Here is a 26,030-nt window from a genome sequence, read left to right on the forward strand (position 1 = left end):
TTGTGGAAAACAATTTATTTGATAAATTTCCGAAGTGGACAATTTTAGTAAAATACAGGCATAAAATAAAACTAACTCATACAATGGGTTTTTGGATACAAAGTAAAGAGTTTGGGATGCCGATACCTGGCAATCACTGTTGCTTTCTCAGAAGCGCATGAATTCATAGCAAGAGCACCAATGGAAGCGCTGAAACAAAATTTCACCCAGCCAAACCACATCTTCAGCGTGGTCCTGGAAACAACTGTGTAAACAGCAAGGGCCCGCATCACCCATGTAGTGATAGCACCTTTGTCAGTATATCCATAGGGTGTGAGTCAAAGACCCTGGCAGATAATGGCAGCCTTTCCCTTGACTTTGCTGGGCTGTGAATGAGGCCATAATTCAATATATAGTACAGTTAGTGGGTTTCCCTTAGACCCAGGTGCCTAACTCCTAGATGGTCCTATAGAAACTACTCCCCAAGAGCTCACTGGGAATTAGACAGCTTGGCACTTTTGAAAAAAAAAAAAAATATAAAAAAAATCCCACTAACTGGGCTCAGAGAGATTTTCCAGAATGGAGCTTGGACCATAACACAAGTCATCAGGTTATTCATGAGGTTCCTGGTTTCACTGTAGGACTATGAGATCAGTTATTGAAGGAGTGCAGTTACGTAGCTTCTTCTAGGCTTTCCCCCCTCCCCAATGGCTGCTGTCCATCTTTCATTTGGTCAGTGTCCAGCCTCCCTGCCCTGAATGGGAGTGTCAGTGCTGAGGGATGCTGCACCACCCATCTCCACCCCAACCCTGGGAAGTCAGTGCCCCATCCCATGGCACTGGAAGCCAGAGATGCTTCCACTGGGCTTGGGTAATGCAGTCCAGCCCTCCCCTACCAAGCATGGGACATATGAACCAAACCTGCCAGCCATGACAACGATCCCCTCTCAAAGCTTGCTGAAGCGTTGAAAGTTTCACTTGAAGCACAGCATTGGGTTAGGACCATTGCGAGCTGGGCAAGTGCTCAGCTGATGTATGAAAGAAAGAAGCAAATGAACAAAAAAACCTGTATCTGAAAAGAGCATAATCAGCCTTATGAGTCCAGGCTAGTCCTTAGTGGTACAAAATTTCTCATCCTGATTCTTTCGTGGCAAAAAAAAGTGGGATGAGGTTGCTGTTGGTGTTCTGGTGGCTTATTGCTAGGTGTGCTTGTGTTTGCCTGTTGTGGGGAGGGAGAGGCAGTCAGGGGCAGGGAGGGAAGTTTGAGGCTAACAGAGTAGAGATGCAGATGATAAAGCAGGGGAGAAGGAAGGGGACTATGCACAGCCATGCTCTGGCACTATGGCTATGTGCATAGACACAAATTCCTCACGTTGGTCAAGAATACTGTTAATTTTTTTTCGTTTTGTTAGTTTTCATTTTTAGGCAAGACAGAAACAGGCATGGCCTTGGCAGAAACCCACCCAGATGCTCAGTCAACAGCTATCTTCCTGGAGACAGTTTGGTAGAAGACGCCACGCAGCAGAGAGGTATAGTCAGGCACACGGAAGAGGTGGCGCTCCCCATAGGCCACATCGTAATCTGCGCTCTTCCCCGTGACCAGGACACGGATGTTGGGCTCGTTGGCTTGGCTGCCCACTGCCAGCACATAGATCTCGATTCCAGCCTGCTGAGCTTCCTGCACAGCCCTCTCAATGGCCCTTGCGGTGATCCCTTGAGAGTTGCCATCAGAAAACACCAGCACCCTCTTCTTTGCCCCAGCACGGGAGGACCGCTGGTACAGCTCTGTGACGTACCGCAGAGCGGCGTTGATGTCTGTGGCATCGTTAATGAACTGCATGTTGTCAATGGCTTTGGCAATGACCGTGTAGTTGTACTGGAACTGGGCTTCCACTTTCTGCTGGTTCCTGCCACTGTACTGCACCACTGAGACACGCACGGAGTCGTCGGCAGGCTTGCCGGCCTCCAGGAACCGCTCTGCCAGCCGCTTCACAAACTTCTTGGTGGTCTCAAAGTTCTTGCTCCCCACGCTGGTGGAGCTGTCCACCAGCAGTGTGATGTCTGCCAGCGTGGTGAAGGTGACTGCAAGGGGAAAGGCCCAGAGCTCATTATACTGCGTTTCTCCTCCTGCCTTTTCCATGGAAAGCTGGTGAAGTCACTGACTGTCTTGCAGGCTTCCTGCCTTGTCAGACTTGGGAAATCCCCACTCTCTGGGTATTTGCTAGCTTGGTTTCCCCTACCCCAGTGCTGTCCTTCACTTGTCCTTTTACCCTTTCGTTCCTTCTTTTATTTGGTTTATGAGACACTGTGTTCCCAGGTACTTATCTGGCTTAGATAATCTAGTGACTCTTGTTGCTTAAATACAGTGCTGTCCTTGCATGTCTGGGGAACCATTTCGTCTCCTGAGGCTGGCTTCTTTCTGTGATGAGTCTGAGGATTGTATACGCTTCTGACTTGGAGGTGTACCCCACTAAATTCCTCCCTGTACTCACTTTTCAAGCACCTTTCTCAAATATCCTTGCCATGGTGCTGATTTTTCCTTGTGCTCCCGCCACCACATAGAAATTGATCTCATTACCTGCCTCAGCTAAAGCCTGAGAGGGCTAAAATCTGGCAGAGCTTTCTCTCTAGGTTTAAGGTGCCAGAAGAGCAACTGTCTAGGCTTTTCCCCCAGGTGCTTTGGGCTGGCATGTGTGTGAGAGACCCTGTGAGTGTGTGACAAGGCTTTCTCACTTCTCCAGCCCAGGAGCCTCCCTGTTGCGAGAGGTGTCCAAGATATGCATTCCCACAAAAACAAACTCCCACTTCCCCCACCACAGCACCCACAAACCCTTCTTGTGGCATGAGAAGTCAATACTCACTTGGGCAGGTGTAGTCTGGACATTTCTTCTCTGTTAAGAAAATTAGAAAGAATAACGTCACCAGGTCACCCAGGAAAACCACTTTTCCTATAGCTTCCCACAGAGCCACAGAAGGGACAAACGCTCACCTCGGTCACAGCCACATTGTGCAAGGTGCTACGCAAAGGCTATAAATGTGCACCAGAAAGTGCAGAGGTGCGTGCTTGAAAAATGCTGTGGACAGAGATGTCCTGCAGCAGGAGAGGACCTGGACCCAGCTGCAAAGTGTTCTGAAACATGAGATGTCCTTGTCCCTTATTTAACTAAACCTTGAATGTCATTCTCTTCCCTCAATGCCTGCATAAGAGCATGACTGGGGTAAGGCAAGGGAGGGAAGCCTACATTCCTCACCCTTTGGTGAGGCAATCCTCACTGCCTTCCTTATTGCCTCCAGCCACAACCTTTCACCCACCTTGGCAGATGTACGAGGTGATGTTCTGCAAGAAGGTGTCATCCAGGAGCTCGGCGTAGTTGTCCCTTTGAATGGACAGTCCTGGCCTGGTTGGTCTGCTTAAACAAGCAATGTCATTCAGGTGATCTGGATTTGGAGGTTTCCGGAAAATGTCGCCTATCCCAAGGGAAACCACCTGCAGGGAAGTGAGAGTCCGTCACTGGATACATTCATCATCTAACACATTCATAAACTTGAACACCTGTCGCTTTGTGAGTGTGCTTCTAGTGACACGTGTCCCCCCTGCCCTAGCCTTGGGTAGCAAAGACATGGAGACCCCCAGAAAAGCCTGCACTACTCTGATACACAGCTGCTGTGTGGCAGTTCCCTGCAGGCAGGGTGCTTCCCCTGTGCCCTTACTGGGGTGACATCGCACAGTGAGTTCAGCGGGGTAGGGTCCCTCAGCGTGTCGGAGCGTCCGTCTGTGATGACAATGGCAACACGTTTGTCAGAGGTGAATCTCCGCAGCAGGTTGTCCTTGGTGAACTGCAGGGCTTCTCCAGTGTAGGTGCCCCCAGCTATCCATTTCAGGTTCTTGACTGCCCTGCAAGCACAGACACCAGTGAGCCTGCAAGCCCTGCCCCATGGATACTGAAGGAGCCCCTGGGAACACGTATCTCTGACATACTTGCAAGGCAGAGCAACATCCCTGCACTGGGCTTTGGAAAACTGGAAAGCTCCTTGGCCTCAGCACGACCTAAAACACCACTAACTGCTACTTTCCACTAAAGAACATTTAGCATCCTTGCAGTTGCAGGAGCTGCTGGCCTGGAGATGGAGGATGGGAGGTGAGTAGGTGTCCCTAGGTCAGGTTTCTGCATGATGTGCCGAGACCCCACAGACTCACTGTTTGAGTGCCCCGATGTTGTCTATGTTGGCATCCCCCATGGCCACCAGCTCCTGTGTGTTGTCGTGGCTGTACTGCACAACGCCCACACGGGACTCCCCAGCTTCAAACTGTTGGAAAAAACAGAAGCCAGTTAGAGTCAGATACATCAGGGGGCCCTAGAGACCTCAGAAATCCTGCTGGTGGTTTGTACTGAACGCCTCCACAGCAGGCTCTGCCACCTCTCCTATGCCTTATTCCAGGCAGAAGGAGCCCCAACAGGAGTGGATGCACATGGAGACCAATTCAGTGAGCCAGTCCGTGAAACAAGACCTAAAGCCAGGTTTCCTGGCTCAGTGGTCTCAACACAAGCCATTGGCCATGGTGGGTGGCTAGGAATAAATCTTTTTTCGAAACTTCTGTTTTTCTTCCAACACAGTGTTTTTGCTGCCCAGCTCTAGCCTTTCTGCTTGCTACTGGCTCTTTGCCAGCCAAAGAGACCCATGCATGCCCACACAAGTGTCCAATGGCAGGTTGTAGTGACTTCACAGCCCGTGAGCTACAGATGTGCCTGGTTATAGCTTAAGGAAAGACTGGATCCCAAACATCCCTTCCAAATCACAGAGGTAAACGAAATTTCCTACACACAGTGGGTTACCAGGGAAGAATTAGGAGAGTAAGCATTTGTGTCCCTCTTCAGACTGAAAGACTCGCTACTGGGACAATATTGCTATTTTGGGCTGCAAAGGTCCTTTTTAGTAGTATGTTTAACTGGTAACCTGAACCCAAGCTTGGGGGCAGACAAGGGTCCCTGGGGGCCGGCCATCAGGGAGCTAGGGGAAGCTGCAACACATCTCATGTGTTATCTACTCCAGCCACCTGAAATGCTCATCAGGACAAGGAAGAGACTGAGAGATTGATTGATCAGGTGAACTCTTTATGAGCCATCTGCTGTGGGATGTGAACGAAGAGTTGACAGCTACAGCAGGCAGAGTCCCTTTGCCCAGAAAGAGTGAAATGTCTATATTTTGGGAAAACAAACTGCTGTCTCATCTCCATCACTTTAAGAATCTGGGAGGAATCAAGACCCACCCCAGTTACATGCTTGAAGCTAAGCTTTTTGGAGGGTCTTTGGAGTGGAGGCATCTCCCTGTTTTTCTGCTTGCAGTGAACAATAAGTGAATGCACACAAGTGTATCCCGGCACTCAGTGGAAATCTCACCTTCACACGCTCATCCTTGCTCAGGCGGTCGATGACTTTGATGATGAAGTCCTTGGCAATCTGGAAGTTCTGCAGGCCAATGCTCTCTGAGCTGTCCAGCACGAAGAGGAGGTCAACGGGACCGCAGGTGCACTCTGCAGCAAGGCACAGGAGCGGAGGGACTTGCATTTTCTATCTGAGCAGCCTGCTCACAGCAGCATGTTTTGCAGGTAGGCATACAAAAGCAAGCAGCTGATATTTGCTGTTAGTCCAGATGAGGTGGGTACCTGTGCCCTATCTACCCACAAAGCACAGTGTAAATGTAAAAAAAGCAGCAAAATAGCTGCATAGGAGACTTGAGAGTCAGTTTACTAAGTTTTCCATTTGTATTTTGCTCAGCGCCCCTTATAAGATATGTAGCATTTCCAAGCTGTAAGTACCCTTAAAACACCCAGTAATTATTCCGAAACCCGTTTCCTCATAAGCCTTCTCACTTCTTCCATTCACCCAGCCCAGGAGGACAGAGGTGACACTGGTGGGCTGGAGAAGGCTGACTCAGCTTGCTCCCCTCTTTCCCATGGCTGAAAGACATCATGTGCCCTTGGCTCTTCCTTCAAGATTTTAGACTGCAAACCCAACCCATTGGGACAGCGTTAGAGAAAAAAATCCAGCATGTTTCTTTGCAGACCAGCACAGGATTTGGAAGGAGGAGGACAGAGCTGGATCCACACCGTGCTCTGAACTGACATCCCTTTCAACTGCAAAAAGGGTGGAGAAAATCCGACTGCAGTTTGCTGGCACAGGGCACCTCGACAACAGTTTTCTAGTTGTAGGACCCAGCCACAGCAGCCTCTGTGGAGAGCTTGCTGCCTTCCCCTGCCTTGCTTACACTCTGGCCTCCCTCCCGGGCTCTCACCACGTCTCCATAGCAGAAGGCAAGGCGCAGGGAAAGGGAGGGGTGCAAGCAAGGAGAAGGGCTAGCAAATGTTTGCAGAGCAACTTTGCCAAGTAATACTCACCACAGCAAGCTAGAGGAGAGGAGAAGGGAAAGAGAATGTTAAAACGCTTGACACACAGGTTTTTTGCACACTAATGCAGACTGCAGGTTTGTGTTACTGCAAACCCAAAGACACCTGGTCTGGACAATTCAAGCTCATGGAGGTTTCCCTCCCATTTGAAATATCCAGATCTCTCTACTTCAGATTGTGATGCTCCAACCTGAAGCACTGCACGCCGCAGAGCTCTGTTTCTGCACACGCTGATGCGTTCTTATTTAAATAAAAATAAAAGCTAATCCTGGAGGGATTAAGCAAATCACCAGCATATGGAGCTCAAACTCAGTTCCCTAAGTACCCTGCATCCTTCCAGCACTTCATCGCTGGCCATGAGCCAAAAACCCTTTGTAGCATGTGTGTACTGCTGCTCCCCATGGCAGGACACCCCAGAACAGACCTCTCTTTCCCAAGGGGGAAAGTCAGGCCCTGCTATTTAAGAAAAAAACATTGTAAAATGGTCCACACAAAGATTTTATACAGCTTCGCTTGTATTTGCCCCAAAGGGTAATTGTGTATGTAGGGAGCCACAGACACAGCAAACCAGTTTGCAGCATGCACAAATGAAACACAGTTGCACAGCCTACTCTAGAGATCGAGCTGAAAGTCCCTGGGTCAAGAGAAGGGACAGCAACATGCAAAAGATTTGCCTCGTTTGGGTTGCTGTCCCAGCTGCAGGGAGGACCTCCCACCTCCCCCAGTTTGTTGACTTAATTGTGACTTGTGGAACGAGAGCAATGCCCATGGCATCCCTCTGCATGCTGCCTGGGGATGGCCCTGCTCACTGAGGGCCAGAGAAAAAGCAGCTACCTCCCGCTCAGCAAGGAGCCAAGCAGGGCAGGAGGAGCGGTACAGAGATACTCACAGCACATCTTCATTATGATGTCCAAGATTTCACATTCCTGAAAACAGAGGTAAAGAAATGTTTGAATAACAGTGAAGGCAGCTTCCTGGCTCCCAGGTGCTGCCCACCGCCCCCGCTGCTGCTTTGTACCTTCAAAGCAGGTCCTGATCTGGAAATGAGTGAGGTGCAAGTGGGGTGCACTACAGAGGGGACTAGCTGGTGATGGACTGACATGAAGGAAATCTGGCCAGTGAGGGGACAGTAACGGGGGGCAGCCCGGGAGCATGAGGCTCCCCCAGCAGTGACCCCCTCCCAGGAGCCATCATGCGGGGCAGGGGAAGCACAGACCAAGAGAGCAAGCAGCACCCTGATCTTGTCCTACTCACGTCTGGTCCTGGTGGCCCCACAGGTCCTGGTGGTCCCTGTCGAACAGAAGCATGGAGAGAACAGTTACAAGAGCAGCCAGTCTCATCTGCAGCATACTCTGCTGATACCTTGCTATAGCAATGCAGAGTCTGGAAAAGTCTCTTGGCTTCCCTGCAATGGGCTTTGAGCAGGTATATCTGCTTGCTTGCACGATGCCCTGGGGCTGCATGGGGACGAGGGGAAGGAGACCCTCTTCCATGCGTGTCATGCCTACTGAGGTGGGAAGGCAAGCTCTTGCTGCAGGCAGCGAGCTCACGCACCATGTGTGACATGGCATTGCCCCCACAGCACCCAGGAGATGGATGGATGGATGCCATTTGCTTGGAAGATGCCTCTCCTGTAGCCTCCAGGCCAACGTGAGGCAATGCAAGCAAGTGGTGACTCAAGACAAACTGAAACGCTTTCAGGTTCAAGATGGTCACTCCAAAAGGCTGCTTGCCCATACTGAACCTGATCATATGAGAATGCTTTGCTCATGAAAAAGAACAAGTGCCTGTATTTTCTGCCCTGATTTGGGATGGACATGATTTCAGAGACCCGTATACCAGTCTGCAGCAGTGTGTTTTCAAACTGCCTTGCTCCTGCTGTGAGCAGGGCCAAGCACAGCAAGCCTGCAGTGAGCCTTGCTGTTGGGAGCTCCGTCAGTCCAGCACACTGCGCTCATCAGTGCAAACCCTGCCAGGGTCCTTACTTACCGGACGGCCTTCAGGTCCCCTGTGGCCCTTCGCTCCTTTGATGCCTCTGGGGCCAGGGGTTGGGTTCTGGAATGAAAACAAAAACAAAATCCACAAATCTGTGTGTGTCAAGGTGCAGCACATTCCCCTCCAGATGTCTGCTGACCCCTGCTTAACCACAAAAATGTTATCTGAGATTGCTGTAACCAAACCAAATGAGTTAGGACTTGGGAGGGTTGGGATGGACACTGGGAAAATCTCCCTCCACAGGACAGTGGTGCAGCACAGGTGCAACCATTGGTGCTATCTGGAAGCATACAAAACCTTGCAGAGATGATACCCACCTCAACCTAGCAGATCTGAAGGTTTGCCAGCCATAAGCTGAAGGACACAAAATAAACATCTGGAGAGAGCTCCCCTTGCCATCAGACACTGCTCAGTGGCAAAGAGCACTTTCAGACTTACAAAGTCTGATGGGCTCTGACCCACAGGCAAGGCAGTGTTAGAGACCCAGCCCAAAGCTCCTGCACTGTGTTCACAGAGAAAGATGATTCAGCTTTATTCGGATTACTCACATCATTGCCAGGGTCTCCAGCTTCTCCTTCATCACCTTTAGGACCAACATAGCCTTTCGTTCCCTGAAAAATAGTAGAGAAGAGACTCCTGCATGGACAGCTGTTGTTAGCATGGTGAAGTTGGTGCTGGCATGTAGTGACTTTGTGAGAGCTCGCCTGGGAGGAGGATGAAGAGCAACGTATAGGCTCCCTAGCACCAAACTGGAGCGCTATTGAGGGAGAGAGCTTCTTAGGTGGCTTTCATTGTTATAGCACTATCCAGCTTTCCCTGGGTGGCACTCCCAAACTCTGGCTCAGGGGCTGCATCAGAGAGCACTCAGCCCAGGCTGCTGCCCTTGGGTGTTACTACCAGTGCACCAAGCCAGGATAATTCCACCAGAAGCATCCACTGCAGGGAGAGGTAGGCAGAAGGAAAAGAGGGCTTTGGAGGAGCACGCTGCTTCAGGGAGCCCATTTCTCCATGCAGCTGATGGAGAGGCTCTAGGAGCCAAACCACCGGCCAGGGCAATTTCTGTTGGGTGTTTGAGGAAGCAGCACACTTACATTAATGCCAGGGTCACCTCTGTCTCCTGGCTGCCCCTGGGGATGAAGGAAAGGAAGCATGTTAGGTCAAACAAGCAGAAATAACGGTCTTAGTTTCAAAGTGGCACAAAAATCTTACCGGGGCACCTGTGAATCCAATTGTGCCATTCCCAGGAGGGCCATCCTCCCCCTGAAAAGGAAGGGAGAAACATGTGAGATAATGAAAAACAGACCCCTTAGATAGCATGGCATCAGGAATCCTGCCCTCCTTGGACAGTTTATCACCACAGCAAGATGTCTGTGCAAAAAATATGCAACTGGTGGGTTGGACACTGGTGCAGGCAGGTAAAAAGGCCATGTGTGCGACCTGCACAGCCGCTGAGAGGAAAGTGACACTGTATCTCTCAGAGACTGGGGATATGGCCACAGGCTGGAAACAGACCGGGAAGTATCAGGTCTCTGTTGCTGGAAAGTACATCCCAAAACATGGCTTTTTGAGCCTGTAGATGTGATGCATATTCAAAAGCAGACTGCTTGCAAATTTTCCCAGCATCTCAGCTGTGTATGAATGTCATTTCTTTTCTCCCTGAGTTGGATCATGCTGTGTGGAACAGCCTGTTGTACATCCTTTCCACATGGCATGCAATCCCCCCAAAACAAATACCACTCACCCTTTCTCCCATCAGGCCAGGGTCTCCAGGCAGCCCAGGTGCTCCAGGAAATCCCTTTGGGCCCTGGAAGAAGCAGTCAAGTATTGCACACCACCCTCTGAGCTGGGAAGATGATGCCTTCTGAGGCAACCAGCTACCATCATGAGCCCATCACAGGAGGTGTTTAGCTTATACAAGAGCAATGTAAAGCCCATGGCTGGGCTTGAGATTCAGCTTGCTCCCTGCCCTGGGCATAATATCCACTGGCAGATTCAGGTGGCTGTCCTTGGAGAGCAGCTCCCCCGGCTTCTGTGATGGCAAGCTACGTGGCTTGTGGTGTGGCTGTACCCTCTCCGTGACATGGCCTCTGGCAGGTCGGGAAAAAGGCAGCCATGGCCTCAAGGACCCATGAAAAATGCCTCAATGTGTCTGCCAGGAAGCTAGCACCTGAATTTTTACCTACAACAGGTTTCCAAAATTTGACGGATTTGGGGACAGCCCTAACGGGCAGCATCTCCTGGTCTTCCCTTCATTCCCTCCCCCCAGAAGATGTAGTGATGAAGCAGCACTGACCTCATTGCCACGGGGGCCATCATCTCCCCTGTAGCCCTTGGGTCCTGGGGGTCCAGCCTCGCCCTAGGGAAACACAGAGAGCTCTCACAACAGGGATTTTCCCTTGATGCTACTCCTGCTCTGAAGGGCTGGTCCCTTCATTTCATGATGTGGTGGGTGGGGGCACCCGTCTTGTGCCTCGCACCCATCAGTGAGTCACCTCTGCCTTGGCCAGGCTCACACGAAAGGACCTATTGATGGGGGTTAATACAGGTGGGGAGATGCTTCAGGAGCTGTGCCTGGCTCCCCCCCGTATCCCCCTGCCTTCCCCTGCCTGCGCAGGCTGCATCTCCCCACGCTTCCCTATGCCCTGCTTTCTCTGCAAAGCCCTGCCGGAGGCAGCCTTGGCTACATCCCTGCTGAGTGCTAGCCAAAACAAGAAGCTTTCTAGGCCAAGGTGTGACACTGCAGGCGTGGGTTGAACACCACGTGCATTCAGTGGCAGCTGGGCTGCAGGAGGGAGCAGCCTTCGAGCAGAGACTCCAAGGCCCTAAAAGCCATCCCTACCCTCCACACCTCAGTCTAGTAACAGAGGACTTTGTGGGGATGAGGACCAGGGAGGCAGGGATGATGCTTTCTAGCAGCAAAGCACAGCTGGCTTGCACAGTAGCATCTCACGGGCTGTGACAGAGGTGCTCCCAGGGCAGAGAACAGTCCGTGGTAGAGCACATCACCCTGAAGGTGACACAGACCTCCCTCTACAGAGGCCATTCCCATGCCTCGGCGCTCGGACGTGTCTGGGTCGCAGCTGGGCTGGCAGAGGCCCTTTCGTGGCTCTGGGGAGTTTCTGTCCTCAGGAGGCTACAGAGCCCTGGCAGCGTGTGCTGGAACGGTCCAAAGCTGCCACTCTGCCACATCCCACCTGGGCAGCGGCCGCTTGCTCCATCAGCTGCAGGGCTGACCAGAAACAGCCAGAGACAAGAGAGGAGGCGGGAGGAGATTTTTTTTTTTTCTCTGAGAGCTCCAACAGAAGTCCAAGGGCACCCCTCCACCTTCTGCTCAGTGCCAACAGCCTTTCGCAGGGTTTACTTGCCAGAAGATTGGAAATGATAGTGGGTAACAATTGGGTAATGATACTCTTGCCCATGGGTCCAAATGCTCAAGCAAGGCAGCCTCTCACATGGAGCTGGGTGTGCAACCAGCCGCCAGGCGATGGACATGAGAGGTAGGCAGACGGACGGCAGAGAGCAAGCCATGGTGGGAGAGAGCGATGGCTTGGCAATTAGCCCCTCCAGCATCACTGCTGCAGGCAGCGGGCATGCCAGTTCAAGACTCCCGACCTCCGAAATATTTCCTGTGACAAGTCACACAATTGCAGACTCCTGGCAGGCAGAAGGCAGCACTCGCTCAATGGTACCTGGGCTTCAGCATCACAACAGTGCGTGCCCATGAGCTTCCTCCGTATTTTCAGTGCATCAGCAGCATCTCTGAGCTTTTTGGGAGCTGCCTCGGTGCAGTGGCTCAGCCTAGCCCAGCTTTGCAGCTGCTTTCTAACCACTCGAAAGCTGAGGAAACTGAAATCCCCTCCAGCTGTTGTCTCTGCTCCTCTTTGCACAACAGTGGCTGGGAGAAATTAGTGCCAAACATCCGTGCATGCCGCACACACTCTTCTTCCAAGGAAAGGTGTACACGTGGGTGTAGAGGACTTAAAATCACACAGTGCAGTGCAGAGCACTAAACTGCTCAAAGGCATGTGACCTTATTTCTGTACAAAAGCCCAGAAGAGAGAAAGCTGGGAAGGAAAGACAGGAACTCATGATCATTCATATCAGCCAGACCTGGATACACAGCACCCTTGGCTCACGTTGGCCATATATGTCCTCACTGTAACACAGCACAAATCCCTCACAGCCCTGGAGAAGTTGATGGCAATGCAGAATTTGGGGTTGGGAAATCTTTAGCAGCTCCCTGTCCACTACCTTTCTGGGTGTGACAAGAACCTCAGGAGGGATGGTCACCGTGGCCAGGAAGAGAGAGGGACCACCAAACCTGCCTATGAGGATCAGGGAAAGAGTGTGCTGACCTTTAGCTTCTCTCAGATAGAAAAAGGATGAAAGGGAGTCACAGGTTAGCGGGAGCCCTTTCCCCTTGCCAAGAGAAATATGCTCCAAGAGCCAGAGCTTGCAGATAACACGGCTTGAAAAACACTTGTGTTTGCCAAAGTCCTACTCTTGCCCAAGGCCAATTACGCATTTATTTTTAATTTGGCCAAGCAAGAGAATTTTTCCTCAGCTTATGGAAAAAACGTCCTCACTTTGCAACTGCTTTTGAAATGTCCCTGGAGTGGTGGAGGTGCTGGGGCAGTCTCTGCTCTGGGGAGGCATCAGAGCTGCCTCTGTAATGCTTCCCTCTCTGACAGGGGTTTGACTCAAGTTCAGTGCTGGGGAGGGAAAACTGGTGTTCCACAGACTCAGTGGCAGCAGGGAGATCATTCTTTCTCCTTCTCCTCCTCCCCACCAGCAAAGGCTGGCTGGAGGCAGCATGGCTACCCACCATGCTTGCACAGCTTCGGCTCCCAGGCTTGCATCAAATCTCCACCTTAACTCTGTCTTCTTCTGCACAGTCCCTCTCCTGCCTTGAACCTGGAATGAGCCTCTGTCACACAGAGAGCAGCTTCAGTCCTTCCTCCTTCACTGGTGACAGCCTGCAGCACCAGTCCATTACACGCACACATCCAAAGAGCTGCCTTCCTACCAGGGCCACCTCCCAAAACGACACCTCTCACCACAGTAGTGCCCAACAAGCTGGATGCTGCCAGATGCTCTTTGGTTGCGGCAGGAGCTCAGCTCAGCTACAGATAGTAGGATCTGGACAATCCTCCTGTGTGAACTTAGTTCTCTTCAGTAGCATTAGACAGGTTCAAGGGAAGCCCGACTCCAGGCAAGCACAACCATGGCACAAGCACATCCTCTCCCCAGGCTGCAGCATGGTGCATGTCTGCCATGGGGGTCACCCATGCTGGGGATAACGTGAATGCAACAGTGGCCCCTTCATGGCTGTCCTGCACTCCAGATCTCCTTCAGGGCTCTTCAATACTTGGTCAACCATAAAGGAGTTCAAAAGCTGTCTCATCTTTGTCCGTGTGCTGGTCTCCATGCTTCACCCCTTGTGGAAGTCCTGCTCCACCAGTGTGGGAATGTTTATCTCAATACTTCCCTGTATCTTGGGCTCCATCAAAACTCTGATGGTATGGGTAGGAGGGGAGTTGTCTCACAGAGCCCCCTCCGAGGGTTATGTCAAAGCACGCTTGCTCACATGCAAAGATCCTGTTGGTCAGTGCTGTCACCATGAAGGATTAACCCCGCAACACCTCCAGACCCAGAGTTATCAACTGGGTACATCTTTGGGAAGAAAGAGCTTTTAATTGTGCAGGGGACAGAAGCCTTCCTCAGGCTGGAGGTAGCCAGCTCTGCTTTCCAAAAAGCCTGCGGGGTCTGAGATCTGCTCCTTGAGGCACACAAGGACAAGCAGACCCCAGAGCAGGAGGCCCACACCTTGCAGCAAGCAGACTTGAGGAATGCTGGCTTTGGGACAGACTGTCTCTGCAGATGCCAAGGGTGTCAGGGACACCGCTGGAGCCCCATCAGGCTATCCTCACTGACACAAGATGTCTCACTGACTCCCTTGACCGAGGTGAGGAGTGTCTGGCCCCAGGCCTGAACATTTTGTGCGTTGCTGCAGCTTGCACTTGCTAGTTTCCAAATCCATCAGACGTGTTGACATCTCTTTCCATGGGATTGGGCAATGGCGTGGAGGTTGCTCTGTCCCCAGCCCGGCAGCCAAGTCTCCATTTTTCTTAGCCCTGTTCATATTCTGCGTTCTCCTAGAAATCCCTGCCCCTTTTCACCAGTTTTGCTACCTGGTCTGGAAGATGCTGAGATCTTGCCCCAAGATGCTGTGGCATCAGTTAAGCCCCCTACCCCACTCTCCCTGCTGCCCCAACAACTTCCACCTGGGATCCAGAAGGTTAATCCAGGCTCTTACCTGATCGCCAGGTGGTCCGAGGGGTCCTTCCCGCCCTTGGTCACCAGGTGGTCCAGGCTCTCCCTGAAAATGCACACCGAGAGCATGAGAAACTCAGAGAGGGACAGGCACAGGGTGCAAAGGGCCCTGCGTGCAATGGGGAGCAGGGATGCAGTACTGATAGCACATGCTGGATAGAAATGCAGTCATCCAAACAGGGAGGTTTTCAAGGCAAATTCAGGAGTTGCGTAGGAAACTATCAGAGGTCTCAGGAGAGAAAAACAGGCTAGCGTGGCCACCTTGAAGCCAAGACGACAGCCCTAAGAACAAGACCTTCTGAAGGATGGCAGTGCTTGCCTCTTGGTGACATGTTTCAGCCCATTTTGTGCCAGAAAAGCAAATGCCTGGAGAGATCCATCTCACAAGGCTTCTGCAGATACACAGACCTGGCCCTGGCCCCAAAACCATGTAGTGGCTTTTCCCAGCCACACTCTGCAACCATGGCTGCTTTTCTAGAGCAGCTCCTGCCCTGGGCAGTCTGCATGGAGAGAAGCTGCTGTCCCCATGCATGGGCAAAGACTCCAGGATAGCAGCCTCCTTCCTCCGCCCCCTTTTCCTCCATCCTGCTGCCCCTGTGGAGCTAAGGGGATTTCCAAGGGAATGAGCCAGCAGATGGGGAGGGACGTCCTCACCTCTCACTGCTGATGCTCTCCCCTCTCCTTTCCCTCAGCACCCTGAGCCAGGTTAGGGCTGTTTGCAGAGAACTGATGGCCCAGGAGAGCCTGGAAAACCTGAGTCTGGGTGGTTTTGCACCCCAACAGCTCCAATAGAAGGGAATGCCCAAGGGCTGGACACAGCTCAGTTGCATTTTCACTTAACCAATGTGGAAAGGGACAGCCTTCCACCAGTCCAGCAGAGCTGCATCCCAACAGGACAGCATATCTGCCAGACCTGGGGTGGCTCTGGGGCACCTTCCCCATCTAGACCCACGGCCAGGAGTGAGCAAGCCAGGGAGGCAAAATGAGAGCCAAGGAGGCACATCCCCCCATCCCTGCAGCCCAAGGGCTTGCTGCAAGTTCCTGGCAATTCAGAAGAAAACTTTCCCCCCTGCGAAGTGGAGCGTTACCCCTTACAGGGCTGCATGACAGCTAAGCACTGAGCTTTGGCACCTTACAGCCAAGCCACCCCCAAGATCAGCCAGCACCAAGTGCTGCAAGACAAGTATCTTTGCATGAGGTGCTGCTCTGCCTGCAGCCCTGGGACATGGGGTCAGGCAGCCCCCAGCCCACGGGGAAGGGAGGTGTTCAGAAACTTCCTGTGACAGTCACACCTGACTTAAAACTTTGAGGAAAGCAGTTGAAAGCTTGGTGACCTAAAGCTGTTGTTTGCAAGCTAGAAGCTTCCAGATGCCTAAGCCAAACAGTAAATATAAAACACAACTTCCAAAGGGCTCTGAGCACTGGTGGAGATGTTTCTGGCGAGGTTACACAGCCTCGTGCTTGGACTAAAGCTTGGAAGGAAGCAGCCCATCATCTGCTGAACAATTTAACTCCAGGACACTGGCGTGCCTTCATCTCCTGTGCACATCTGCCCTGCACACCACGTGCGGTGGTGCTGCTGCTCCGAGTGGTAAACAGGAAGGGAGAGGCTGCCAGCAGCCCCCTGCCAGAGCTGCCCCCTCCTCAGGGTGGACTTCTGACCCACCCTCTGAGCTGGTGGTGGGTACTGCCTGTCCTCCCTGCAGGGACGGGGGAAGAGTGGTGTGGTGGTGGCCGCCCAGCAGTGCCGCACACAGCTGGCCACCCGCCGGGATGCTGCTGCTGGACGCCCTGGCTCCCACCACCCCCACCCTGTGCAGCAGCACCCCTCATCCCTCCCCAGTGTGCGTGGCACCTCTGCCACTTGCCACATGTTTGTCCTGGCCTGCTGAGGGCTCCTGCCTGTCCCTCCCATGCTCGCACTCAGTGACTCACCCCCGGCAGGCAAGAAAAATACTTTCCTAGTGACTCCCACGTGAAAGGGGAGGGAAGGGTGCTCCCCCTCTTGTCCACACCCACATGCTGCCCTGCTGCTAATGACACTTGTGCCCTCCTTCCAGAGCCACTGGTACCCCATGCAGCCCCCAAGCACCCGGAGGAGGACACCTTGCCCCTTTGCTCCCCATCAACTGGTTCTGCAGCCACAAGGCAGGGGTTGACCACTCTCCGTCTGCTCTTGGCTTGCTGGGCATGCTCTCCTCTGGGTTTTGACTGTTTGGTGATTAGCTGCCAGTGTAAAGGGGCAATTGCTGGGGGACAACAGCAGGTCACCCCTGGACTGGCAGGCAAAGGCACTGAGCTTGCCTGCTGGCCCACAGGCTGGTGGACTTAGCCACTGGTCACCTATTTACAGCCCTTGGCTGCCAAGCATGACCCCATTTGTGAACAGATGCTGAAAGCCACCCTGTGGACGCAGTTACCGGCTCTCCTCTTGGTCCGCGGTCGCCCGGTGAGCCTGGGGGCCCTCTTTCCCCATTGCTGCCCTGCAAGGAGATGGTGGGAACACAAAATCAGGACCTGCTCCCAGCAGGAGCAAAGCCCTCCCTCATTGCCCACCTCTGAGCAGACTCACCCCCAGCCCTCCTCCTCCCCCGCAGAGTACCAGCCCCTGCCCATGCCCTGCCAGCACGGTGCCCAGCAGCCGTGCCCTCACTTACCCGTTCTCCAGGAGGACCATCTGCACCTGGAGCACCCTATGGAGAAACAACAGGGGTGGTCAGGCGGTGGGGATGGCCAGGAAGCATGCACGGGGGGCATCACGGGCACAGGCAGAGGACTCACCTCATCGCCTGTCTCTCCTGCTGGTCCAGGCTCACCCTGGTTTCCAGGTGCGCCCTGGGTGAGCAAGCCACAGGGGTGTAAATGAGACAAGTCAGCAGGTTTCAGAGCAAAGCCCTGTGCACTTGCAGAGCCTTGGGCAAGCTCTGTTTCAAAGCCAAGGCTGGAGCAGGTGACCTCTCCCTCTTGCAGAGGGCAGAGGATGCTTACGCACAGGTGTTTCACCCACCTTCTCTCCAGGGCTGCCGGGAATTCCCTGTCGGCCAGGTTTTCCGTCGTCCCCAGGCTCCCCCTTCACAAGGACACAAGGCACCATCAAGACTGCATCCAGTGCCCAGTGGTGGATTTCAGCTCTCATAGCGCAGAGGCTGTCAGGAGCTCTGGTGCACCCCAAGCCCCTTTCTGGGCTGTGGTCTCTTCCCAGGGAGCTCCCCATCCCCAGCAGAGCCCCCTCAACTCCACCTGTCCAGTGAGAGCCACCTTTTCACAGCAGCCCCCCAGTATCTCAGGGATGCTCGTGCCAGGCTTGTGGGTACCTGCTAACCTTGGGCACACTGGGAGTCACACCGGCCAGATCTTTCTGTGGGTGACAGGCAGCATCCTCTAGCATAGGCTTGCCCCCAAGCAGTGCAAGGAGGCCAGCGATGGGTCAATTGCCACCTCACCCTCTTGCAGGAGAGGGGTCCCAGCACCCATTCCTCTGTGTGGGGCTGGGCAGAGTGGCTCACCTTTCCTCCCTTGGGTCCGTAAGCACCAGGATCTCCCTTTGGTCCCGGCGGGCCTTGAGCTCCCTGTTGAAAATAAAGGCAGCATCACTGAAAACTAAGCCAGTACCACTATCTGTGGGAAACTGGGCATGGACCAAGCACCCTGGCAGTCTGGCCCTCAGCTCCCCGGTGGGACGGACAGGAGGGACATATACTCAGGAGGGACACAGGGGTGGCATGGTACTCTTGCACCATGGAGCTGCGCAAGCAACGCTGCAGCCACGTTGCTGAAACACTGCAAAACTGAGTGTGCTTCTGCAGCTCAGAGAAAAATGGCATAAAAGGTGGTTGTTGGGCTGCTGTGGCTGGACTGCAGTTATACTGGTGTCACCAGAGATGTGTCATCCTGGGAGCATGGAAACAAGCAGGGGAACTGGAGAAATGCAATGTCAGAATAATGTTTTCCAGAGCCCTCCAAAATCTCCAACATTTTCTGGGTGGCTGGTCACAGCAGGCTGAAATTGGTTAATCCTGGGCTTGCCTGTCTGGCACTGAGCTCTTCTTTGCTGAGTTCCCTGTGCTCAACAGCCTCCAGCCAAATGCTCCCCCAGCATGCAGCTTCCCAGGCAGCCCCGTGCAACTGGGGACAGCTTCCAGGCAAGGACAAGGCAGACTGCTCTGGGGACACCCCCGAGGTGCCATGCCTGGGATAAGCATTGCATGTCTAGAGGCATATTTCCAAGCGTGGCAACTCCCTCCTTCAGGTCCCCTTCTTGGGGGGCTCCCTGTTTCCACGTGCCATCATGGCAGACCAGTAGGTTTATTTGCATGCAAGGGGCGCCCACAGGGTACATACGTCGAATCCGGGTGAGCCTTTGCAGCCAGGTAACCCGGGGTATCCAGCTTCACCCTGTCAGACAGACAAAGAAGGGGTCTCCATGAGTGGCGCCCATGGGAAGATCCCATCCATCATCCCAGAGCCCTGACAAGGACATCTCAGCCCTTTCCCTGGCTGGCAGGTGGATGGCCCTGCAGGGAGGGAGGCCCATGGCCCCATGTGGGACACTGGCTTCGTTCCCAGACCACACAACAGTTTTGGAGGGGCAAAAGCCAGGGTCCTCAGGCTAAGCAAAGTGCCCTGGAGCGGAGATTTACCTTCATGCCATCGATGCCATCGATTCCACGCCTGCCCTTCTCACCCTGCAACAGAGAATAGGGACCATGAAGAAGTGATTTCCAAAGACCCTTCTCCCCCCAGGCATCAACCAGAAAGAATAAATGGTGCAAAAGCAGAGGCTGACCTTGGCTCCTTTGGCTCCTCTCGAGCCCTGCAAAGGGAAGGAGAGAGATGTTAGGCCCCCATGCAGAGCAGATCCATCCCCCCACTGCGCTGTGGTCCCGACACCAGCTCGTTCTGAGGGTGCAGGCATTCACCATGCCCCTGCACATAACCGGTCTCTCCCATTCTGCCTGGCTGTGCCCACTGCATGGTGCTTATCTGATGCCCAAGGCTGTGTCAGCTGCAAACTGGCTGATCCCATCGGATCCCTGATCCTGGCACAGGCAGGGCCGGCAGGAGGGATGGATGTGCGGGCACATACCAGACCCCAACATCATGCAGCTGCAGGGGCAGCCTGGAGTAACCAAGCAGGGGAACACAGAGATCTTGCCCCAACATCCTTGCTGTCCTCACCTTTTCTCCTCGACTTCCTTTGTCACCCTAGAGATGAAAAGAGAGAGGAAAACGGGAGAATAAAAACACTTGCAGCACAAAGCCTGTGGCCCATTTAGGAACCATGCTTGTGACCCTGCAGCCCCACGTACCTTCATTCCTTGGTAGCCAACAGGTCCCATGTCCCCTGGCCTGCCCTAGAGGACAGAAACGTGGTGTTACAGAGGCAGATACTGTCATCACCATCGCCATGGGGCAGTTTTCCCCCAGGCTCTCGATGTGGGGCTCAGGCCCCAGCCGCCATACCCTCCTGCAGGAGGCTCTCCCATAACTCTGCCCCTCGTTTGCCTGGTCTGGGAGCGTGGGATCATTGTGGAAGGCAGAGGGGACCTGCCTTCACCTCCACCAGCTCCAGCCCTTCCTGGGGGTGAGGGAAACTGGGTGCTTGGGGACACATCATCTGGGATGAAAGGGAAGGGCAGAAAACCCTTGGGAAGGAAAAATGCATGGCATGGAGTTTCCAAATTGGGAATGCACAAGATGAGTAACTGCACACTCACGTGTGTGGGAGAAACACACCTCCCCAAAATAAGTGTACCTACTAAAAAAAAAAAAAAAAAAGGGAGGAGGAGGGAAATAGTTTCCTCATGCTATTAGCTTATTATTTACCAAAGGTTTCCCTGTAACACTGCTGTGCTTGTCATGTCAGAGGATGCGGGAGGGAGCCCAGAGTCCACCCCTGGGCTGGCATACATGAGTCAGAGATGTGTCCTCCAGGAGGAATGGCTATTTTGGGTGAGGAACAAGGAAGCCTTGTAGCAACAGAGGAGGGGGGCCACCCCGCTGCCCACCAGGAGCCACTGCTCAGCAGGGTGGCTGCGGAGGGGGACAGCTGGCCATGACCCCACTGACTACCCCATGGAAACAGGGTGATGCAGGGGCAAGGGCTGGTGAGGATGCACCCGAGAGGTCTGGCCAGAAGTGTCCGAAAAATAGCCCCTGCACAGAGTCACAAGGACCAGTCCTTTACTTACTGGGTCTCCAGCCTCTCCTTTCTCACCGGGAAGACCTGGCTTGCCTCTTTCTCCCTGCAATACAGGACAGAAATAAAGTTAGCTCATCATCCCCAGGAATAGAATGACTATCTGTTGAAAGGAGAGCAGCGAGGATGGTAGCAGCAATGCTCCATGGATGTGGGGAGCAGAAGATGCCGGCCGCATGGGAACATGGCGTGGGTCCTCATCCACCTCTCCATAGGGCAGTGGTGGGGTGCCGAGGACTCATGACCCACCAGTCTCTCCCCGGTGAGCCCGTCCCACCACCCCGGTCCCGCAGCATGGCCACCCTTACCTCATTGCCTGGGTCGCCAGGAGGTCCGGGGGGCCCTCGGGGAGGCTGCAGAAGAGAGGAATGGATTAGACCAGCCACTTAGGCACAGCCTGGGGCCATGGGGATGCGAAAGAAGGGGACGGGGGATCTCAAAAGCCTGACTCACCTGGCACTCGAAGGAGCAGCACTGCCCAAAGAAAAGGAGAAAACAGCATTAGAGGCAGCAGGCAGCACCAGGGCCAGGCTGAACCCTGCTCGAGAGGAGGTCCCCAGGCTGGCAGGGGTCAGGCAGGGCCTGCCTGCAGGGCAGGGCTGTGCCACTGAGCCCCCGCTTGGCTGTGGGTGACCCACAGGGGATGGGCTCAGGCACAGGGAGCTCAGGGGGGAGCAGGGCTCCAGGAGCACTCACCGATTGCTCTGTGTTGACTTTCTGCAAGACAAGAAAGCAAAGAGAGGGTGTTTGAGAGGGACGGGTGAGCCTGGGGGAGGGGGCGGGCTGGGGAGGGGGCGGGCAGCGCTCACAATCATGTCGATGATGGTGTTGATGGTTTCCTCCACATCGAGCTCCCGGGTTGGCTTCAGGCTGGTGGCAGTGAAGTTGCGGCGGTAGGCATGGTCCGTGGCAATTATGTTGAGCCGCTGGTCCTAGGGTTGGGGGGTGGGGAGGGAAGAGTGAGACTTGCAGGCACCTGTGCAGGACCCATCCCCAGAGACCACCCTGGGGACCTGCATCCTCCTTCCAGGGAGGGCTCTGAGGGGCACTTAGAGCCTCCTTTGACGTGTTGGCGAGTGGGACCCTGCAGGGAGCATCCCTGCTGCATGGTCCCTACCAGGTGGTTGGGGGAGATGGCGACAGAGAACACTTTGATCCCCAAATGTTTGGCTTCATTGGCAGCATCGTCCAGGCCCCCACAGGGCTCCTTGTAACCTTCCAAGGGGTGTCCATCAGTCACCACAATCAGGTATTTATTCTCCTTGTGATGGGAGCCACTGCAAAGGTTTAAACACAGGATTTAACGTTGCAAGGATTCAACAGTTTTAGCTGGAGAGGAGTGGCTTAGGCACCTCTGGACATGCACAGCAGGCAGTGCCCCAGCCTATGGTCAGGGCATGCCTCATCCCAGCAAAGCCAGAACACTAGCAACCTGCCACCCCCGTGCCTATTTCGTGCCTAAGTGACCTCCTCGCCCACCCTGGGGACAGCTCTGCACAATGCACAGAGACGTCCTAACCCAGAAGCTCCCAATCTCCATCCACCATGGCCATACCAGCAGCATCACACCCTCCCCACTGCCTTACCTGATGAGCAGCTCCTCGATGCCTCGCTTTATGGCACAGTCGGTGTAGGTGCCCTTCCCGATGTAGTTCACGGCTGAGACACGGTTCTTCAGCTCATTCCGTCCACTGGGCATCGAGGTGAGGCTCTTGATGAGCACGACCTCATCGCTGTAGTGCAGCGCCCCGGCATTCCACACCAGGTTGCGGTCGCAGCGGTAGTACCTGCATGGACACACACTTTCAGCACCTTCATCCACACCCTGCCACCACCTCCACTTCACTTGCACCAGCCCGCCATGCAAAATGCAAATCATCTGCCAAATATTGCAGGGCTTTGCTAGGGCTCCCTGCTCTTCTGCAAGGTTGGGATGTGCTTCATATGCAAAACCCAGCCATGGAAGCAGGGTGGTTTGTTCAGCAAGTGGAAGGGCAAAGAGGTGCAGCTGGTGGGTGTCCACAGGGGTCAGACAGTCTGGCAGAGAGGCTTCCTGAAGAGGTACCAGGCTGCAGTGGCTGGAGCTGAGCAGGAGATGCTGAGCCAGACAGCCAGGTGCATGTGTGCAAGACAGATAACTGCTGAAACACCCCACCCAGGACTGCAGTGGGTTTTCCACTGCAGGATGTGTTAAAATCAGAGGGATGCCTCCCTCTGAAGGATGCTCTGACTCAGAGAGGGATGAGCGCGTGTTGAAGCCCCGTCCCGTGTGCTGACACAGCTTGCACCTGTGACTCCCTGGGACAGAGGCATCACGACTCCCCTGTGCTTTGGCCGGTGCCCCATAAAGGGTCTTTCCAGGATGCTGGGGACAATCCCAAAGGGATGGCGTTGCACAGCTCCGTCGCTTCCCCAAACTCATCTTCTCTCTGCCCAGCAGGACCTTTCCCAAAGCCACCTGAGCATTGCCTACTGCTCTCCCCTCCACCCCACCACTGCTGGCTGCCTCGCCATCATGCCTGGCCCTGCCTGTGCCAGGGCAGGTTTAGGTTGGATGTTAGGAAAAACTTCTTCACGGAAAGGGTAGTCAGTCACTGGAACAGGCTGCCCAGGGAATTGGTTGAGTCCCCATCCCTGGAGATATTTACAAGATGTGTAGATGTAGTGCTTTGGGACATGGTTTAGTGGTGGACTTGGCAGTGCTAGGTTAACAGTTGGGCTTGATGATCCTAAAGGTCTTTTCCAACCTAAATGATTCTATGATTCTATCATCCATGCCAACCACACTGCACATGCTGTGGGTGCCTGGCAGCATGGCGTGCACAGCAGTGGCTTGCAGGGAGATGTCTCCAGAGCAGGTAGAGAGCATCAGGGTGGGCACAGGGGTGGTTGGGATGGGCTCAGGAGGTTCATCTGTCTGTCTGCACACAGCAGGGGCTCTGGACAAAGCCCAGCACCTTGCTTAGAAGAGTCTGGCTCCTGGTCACTCAATGCCTTGTAAAGTAGCTCTCCTGCCTGGGCAATGGGTAGGTGAGCTGCTAATCCCCTCACATCTGTCTTGAGATGGGAACTTTGCCCCTCCAGCTCATCCGGCACCGGGACATCCCCACAGTGCCCCTCTGGGCACCAGCACACATCTCCCACTGCCCCAAGGACCAGGACCCATGTGCCTCCAGGACTCGTGGTGCTTCTGTGCATCCCTGGATCTCCCGCCAGCAGGTGACCCATGGCCTTTGCCTCCAGCTCTTCCCAGCATCATGCCCCTCTGGCACCTGGGAGCTTTGGTGTCCCTCAGTGCCCTCACCCTGCGAAAGCCAGGGTCAGACCTGGGTTGGTGGCAGCAAGGGTGGGTGAGGAGGAGGCAGATAAAGGGCTGGGCAGTGAGGTGGATAAAGGGAATTCCACAGGGGCACCCAAAACTGGGTTCAATGCTCCAGGGTATCCTGGGGGATGCCAGTTGCAAGGGAGGGTTTGCTCTGTGGGGTACCCATGAGTGCTGGGTTTAACATCAGCATCTTGGGTTGTCCTGGGCCTGAGCAGCCGGTGGCATGGGGATCAGCATTACTTTGGCCCTACAGAATAACCACCCGGCCAGCCAGGCCAGCCGGAGGTGGTGGGGCTGGGGCACCGCGTCTGCCTCTCCAGGAAGCCCTTGCTTTCCCGAGGGTGGGTGCAGGCAGCCCAGCTAAAGGCACGCTGCCGCCCTCGGCACAGACAGAGCAGAAACGGAGCAGCTGTAGACCTGGAGAGGGAGGAGGCATTCCCACCACCCTCCCCGGCATCTCTGCTTTCTTCCTTTCCTTCCTCAGACAGGCACACAGGGCGGTCTCAGCATCCCACCCGGCACCAGGTCCCATCCCTAAAGCAGCCTGGACAAAACCCCGGGAGATGTACCTGTTTGTCAGCTTATCAATGAACCGGTTGGTAAAATCTTTCACTTGGGCAACCAGGTCCCCAAAAGGCTTCACTCTCAGGGCAACACTCTCTGAGGTGTCCAGGACGAAGAACAGGTCCACGGGGCAGTCTGGGAAGAAGTGGAGAGGCAGGAGTTGGCAGACAGCCCCGCTGCATCGCCTCCCCAGTCCAGGCTCCCTGAGCCTCCAGTATGCATGACTGCAGCCCAGCTCCCCTCTAGCAGGCTCCCAGGATCTGCGCTAAGGGGACCACTTTCACATCCTAACCCCACGCGAGACATGCAAGCACGCACACACAGGTGAGGTTGCTCATTTCTGTTCTGGCATCAAGAGTAAGCCTGATCAAGCACGTATTCAGAAAACATCAATTTGTGGCATTTAATAGCTTCCTATACACTTTTTTCCATTTACATGAAAAGACTATCTTCGCGAGACCAATAATAGTTATTATATAAAATAACAAGCAGCTGCAGCAAGCACTTAAAAAAGTAAAACCAAGACCTGATAGCAATTAACCCAATGAAAAATTAATGATTTTTTTGACACACCCTGGCACAAATATCATTGCAGAGGAGAGCAAAGGCACCTTAACAGCCAGTGCCAAAACCAAAATCTTTCAGAAAGCTAAACTGATATCAGCTGTTATCCCCCACCACTGCATCCCAGTGCTACTGGTAACACCTGACAAGACAGAGCCAAGGAGAAAGAGACAAAAAAAGCATTAAAAGTGGGTATGTCTTGCAGATCATCTCTAATCCTGCATCGCTCTCCTCAGCAAACACAACTCTTCCCCCAAACGTCCCGACAAAGCTGCGGCTGTGTGCAACAGCAGAGGCGTCTGCCCAGGAGGGAAACAGCAGCCAGACTTCTCTGCTGATCTCGGGGAGGAAAAACACCCTGGGAAGCAGCCTGGGCTTACCTTCTGCGCTTGCGACCTGGGTGGTGATTTCTGGGCGCTGAGCCCACGAGCCCCCCCCCAGGAAGCCGGCCGGGAGCAGCAAAGTGAATAGAAACTCTTGCAGCCTCATTTTGCTTGGTTCAGATTACCATCGAGCTGGATCGAAGAATAAAAACAGGGAAGGAGAACCCGGTGGCCGGGAGAGGCCACGGTCCGGAGGCAGGACTTGCTGAAGATATTTTTTACCGCTTTCCTCTTGGTTTCCGTGGGAGGAAGAGCAGGCAGGAGGGTAAGGGTGAGGAGGAGA

General features: G+C 54.0%; 1 protein-coding gene across 1 annotated transcript; it reads right to left on the bottom strand.

The window, feature by feature from the left end:
- Nucleotides 1-26,030, bottom strand: COL6A1 (collagen type VI alpha 1 chain). The gene is made up of 35 exons (XM_087733677.1): nt 25,745-26,030; nt 24,806-24,935; nt 22,498-22,698; nt 22,029-22,188; nt 21,721-21,843; nt 21,608-21,628; nt 21,365-21,385; nt 21,220-21,264; nt 20,904-20,957; nt 20,022-20,066; nt 19,891-19,917; nt 19,499-19,525; nt 19,353-19,397; nt 19,054-19,107; nt 18,219-18,281; nt 17,720-17,782; nt 17,494-17,547; nt 17,370-17,405; nt 17,133-17,195; nt 14,696-14,758; nt 10,673-10,735; nt 10,121-10,183; nt 9,589-9,639; nt 9,471-9,506; nt 8,928-8,990; nt 8,374-8,439; nt 7,639-7,674; nt 7,274-7,310; nt 6,376-6,384; nt 5,378-5,511; nt 4,177-4,286; nt 3,690-3,873; nt 3,291-3,465; nt 2,840-2,869; nt 1-2,060 (listed from the first exon to the last, which is right to left on the bottom strand). The coding sequence occupies exons 1-35, from the start codon at nt 25,851-25,853 to the stop codon at nt 1,450-1,452; spliced, it is 3,072 nt and encodes a 1,023-aa protein (XP_087589803.1). The 5' UTR covers nt 25,854-26,030; the 3' UTR covers nt 1-1,449.

Source organism: Nipponia nippon, unplaced genomic scaffold (genome assembly GCF_047370975.1).
Source record: "Nipponia nippon isolate SJK-2023a ecotype South Korea unplaced genomic scaffold, ASM4737097v1 scaffold_5, whole genome shotgun sequence".
Lineage (NCBI taxonomy): Eukaryota > Metazoa > Chordata > Aves > Pelecaniformes > Threskiornithidae > Nipponia > Nipponia nippon.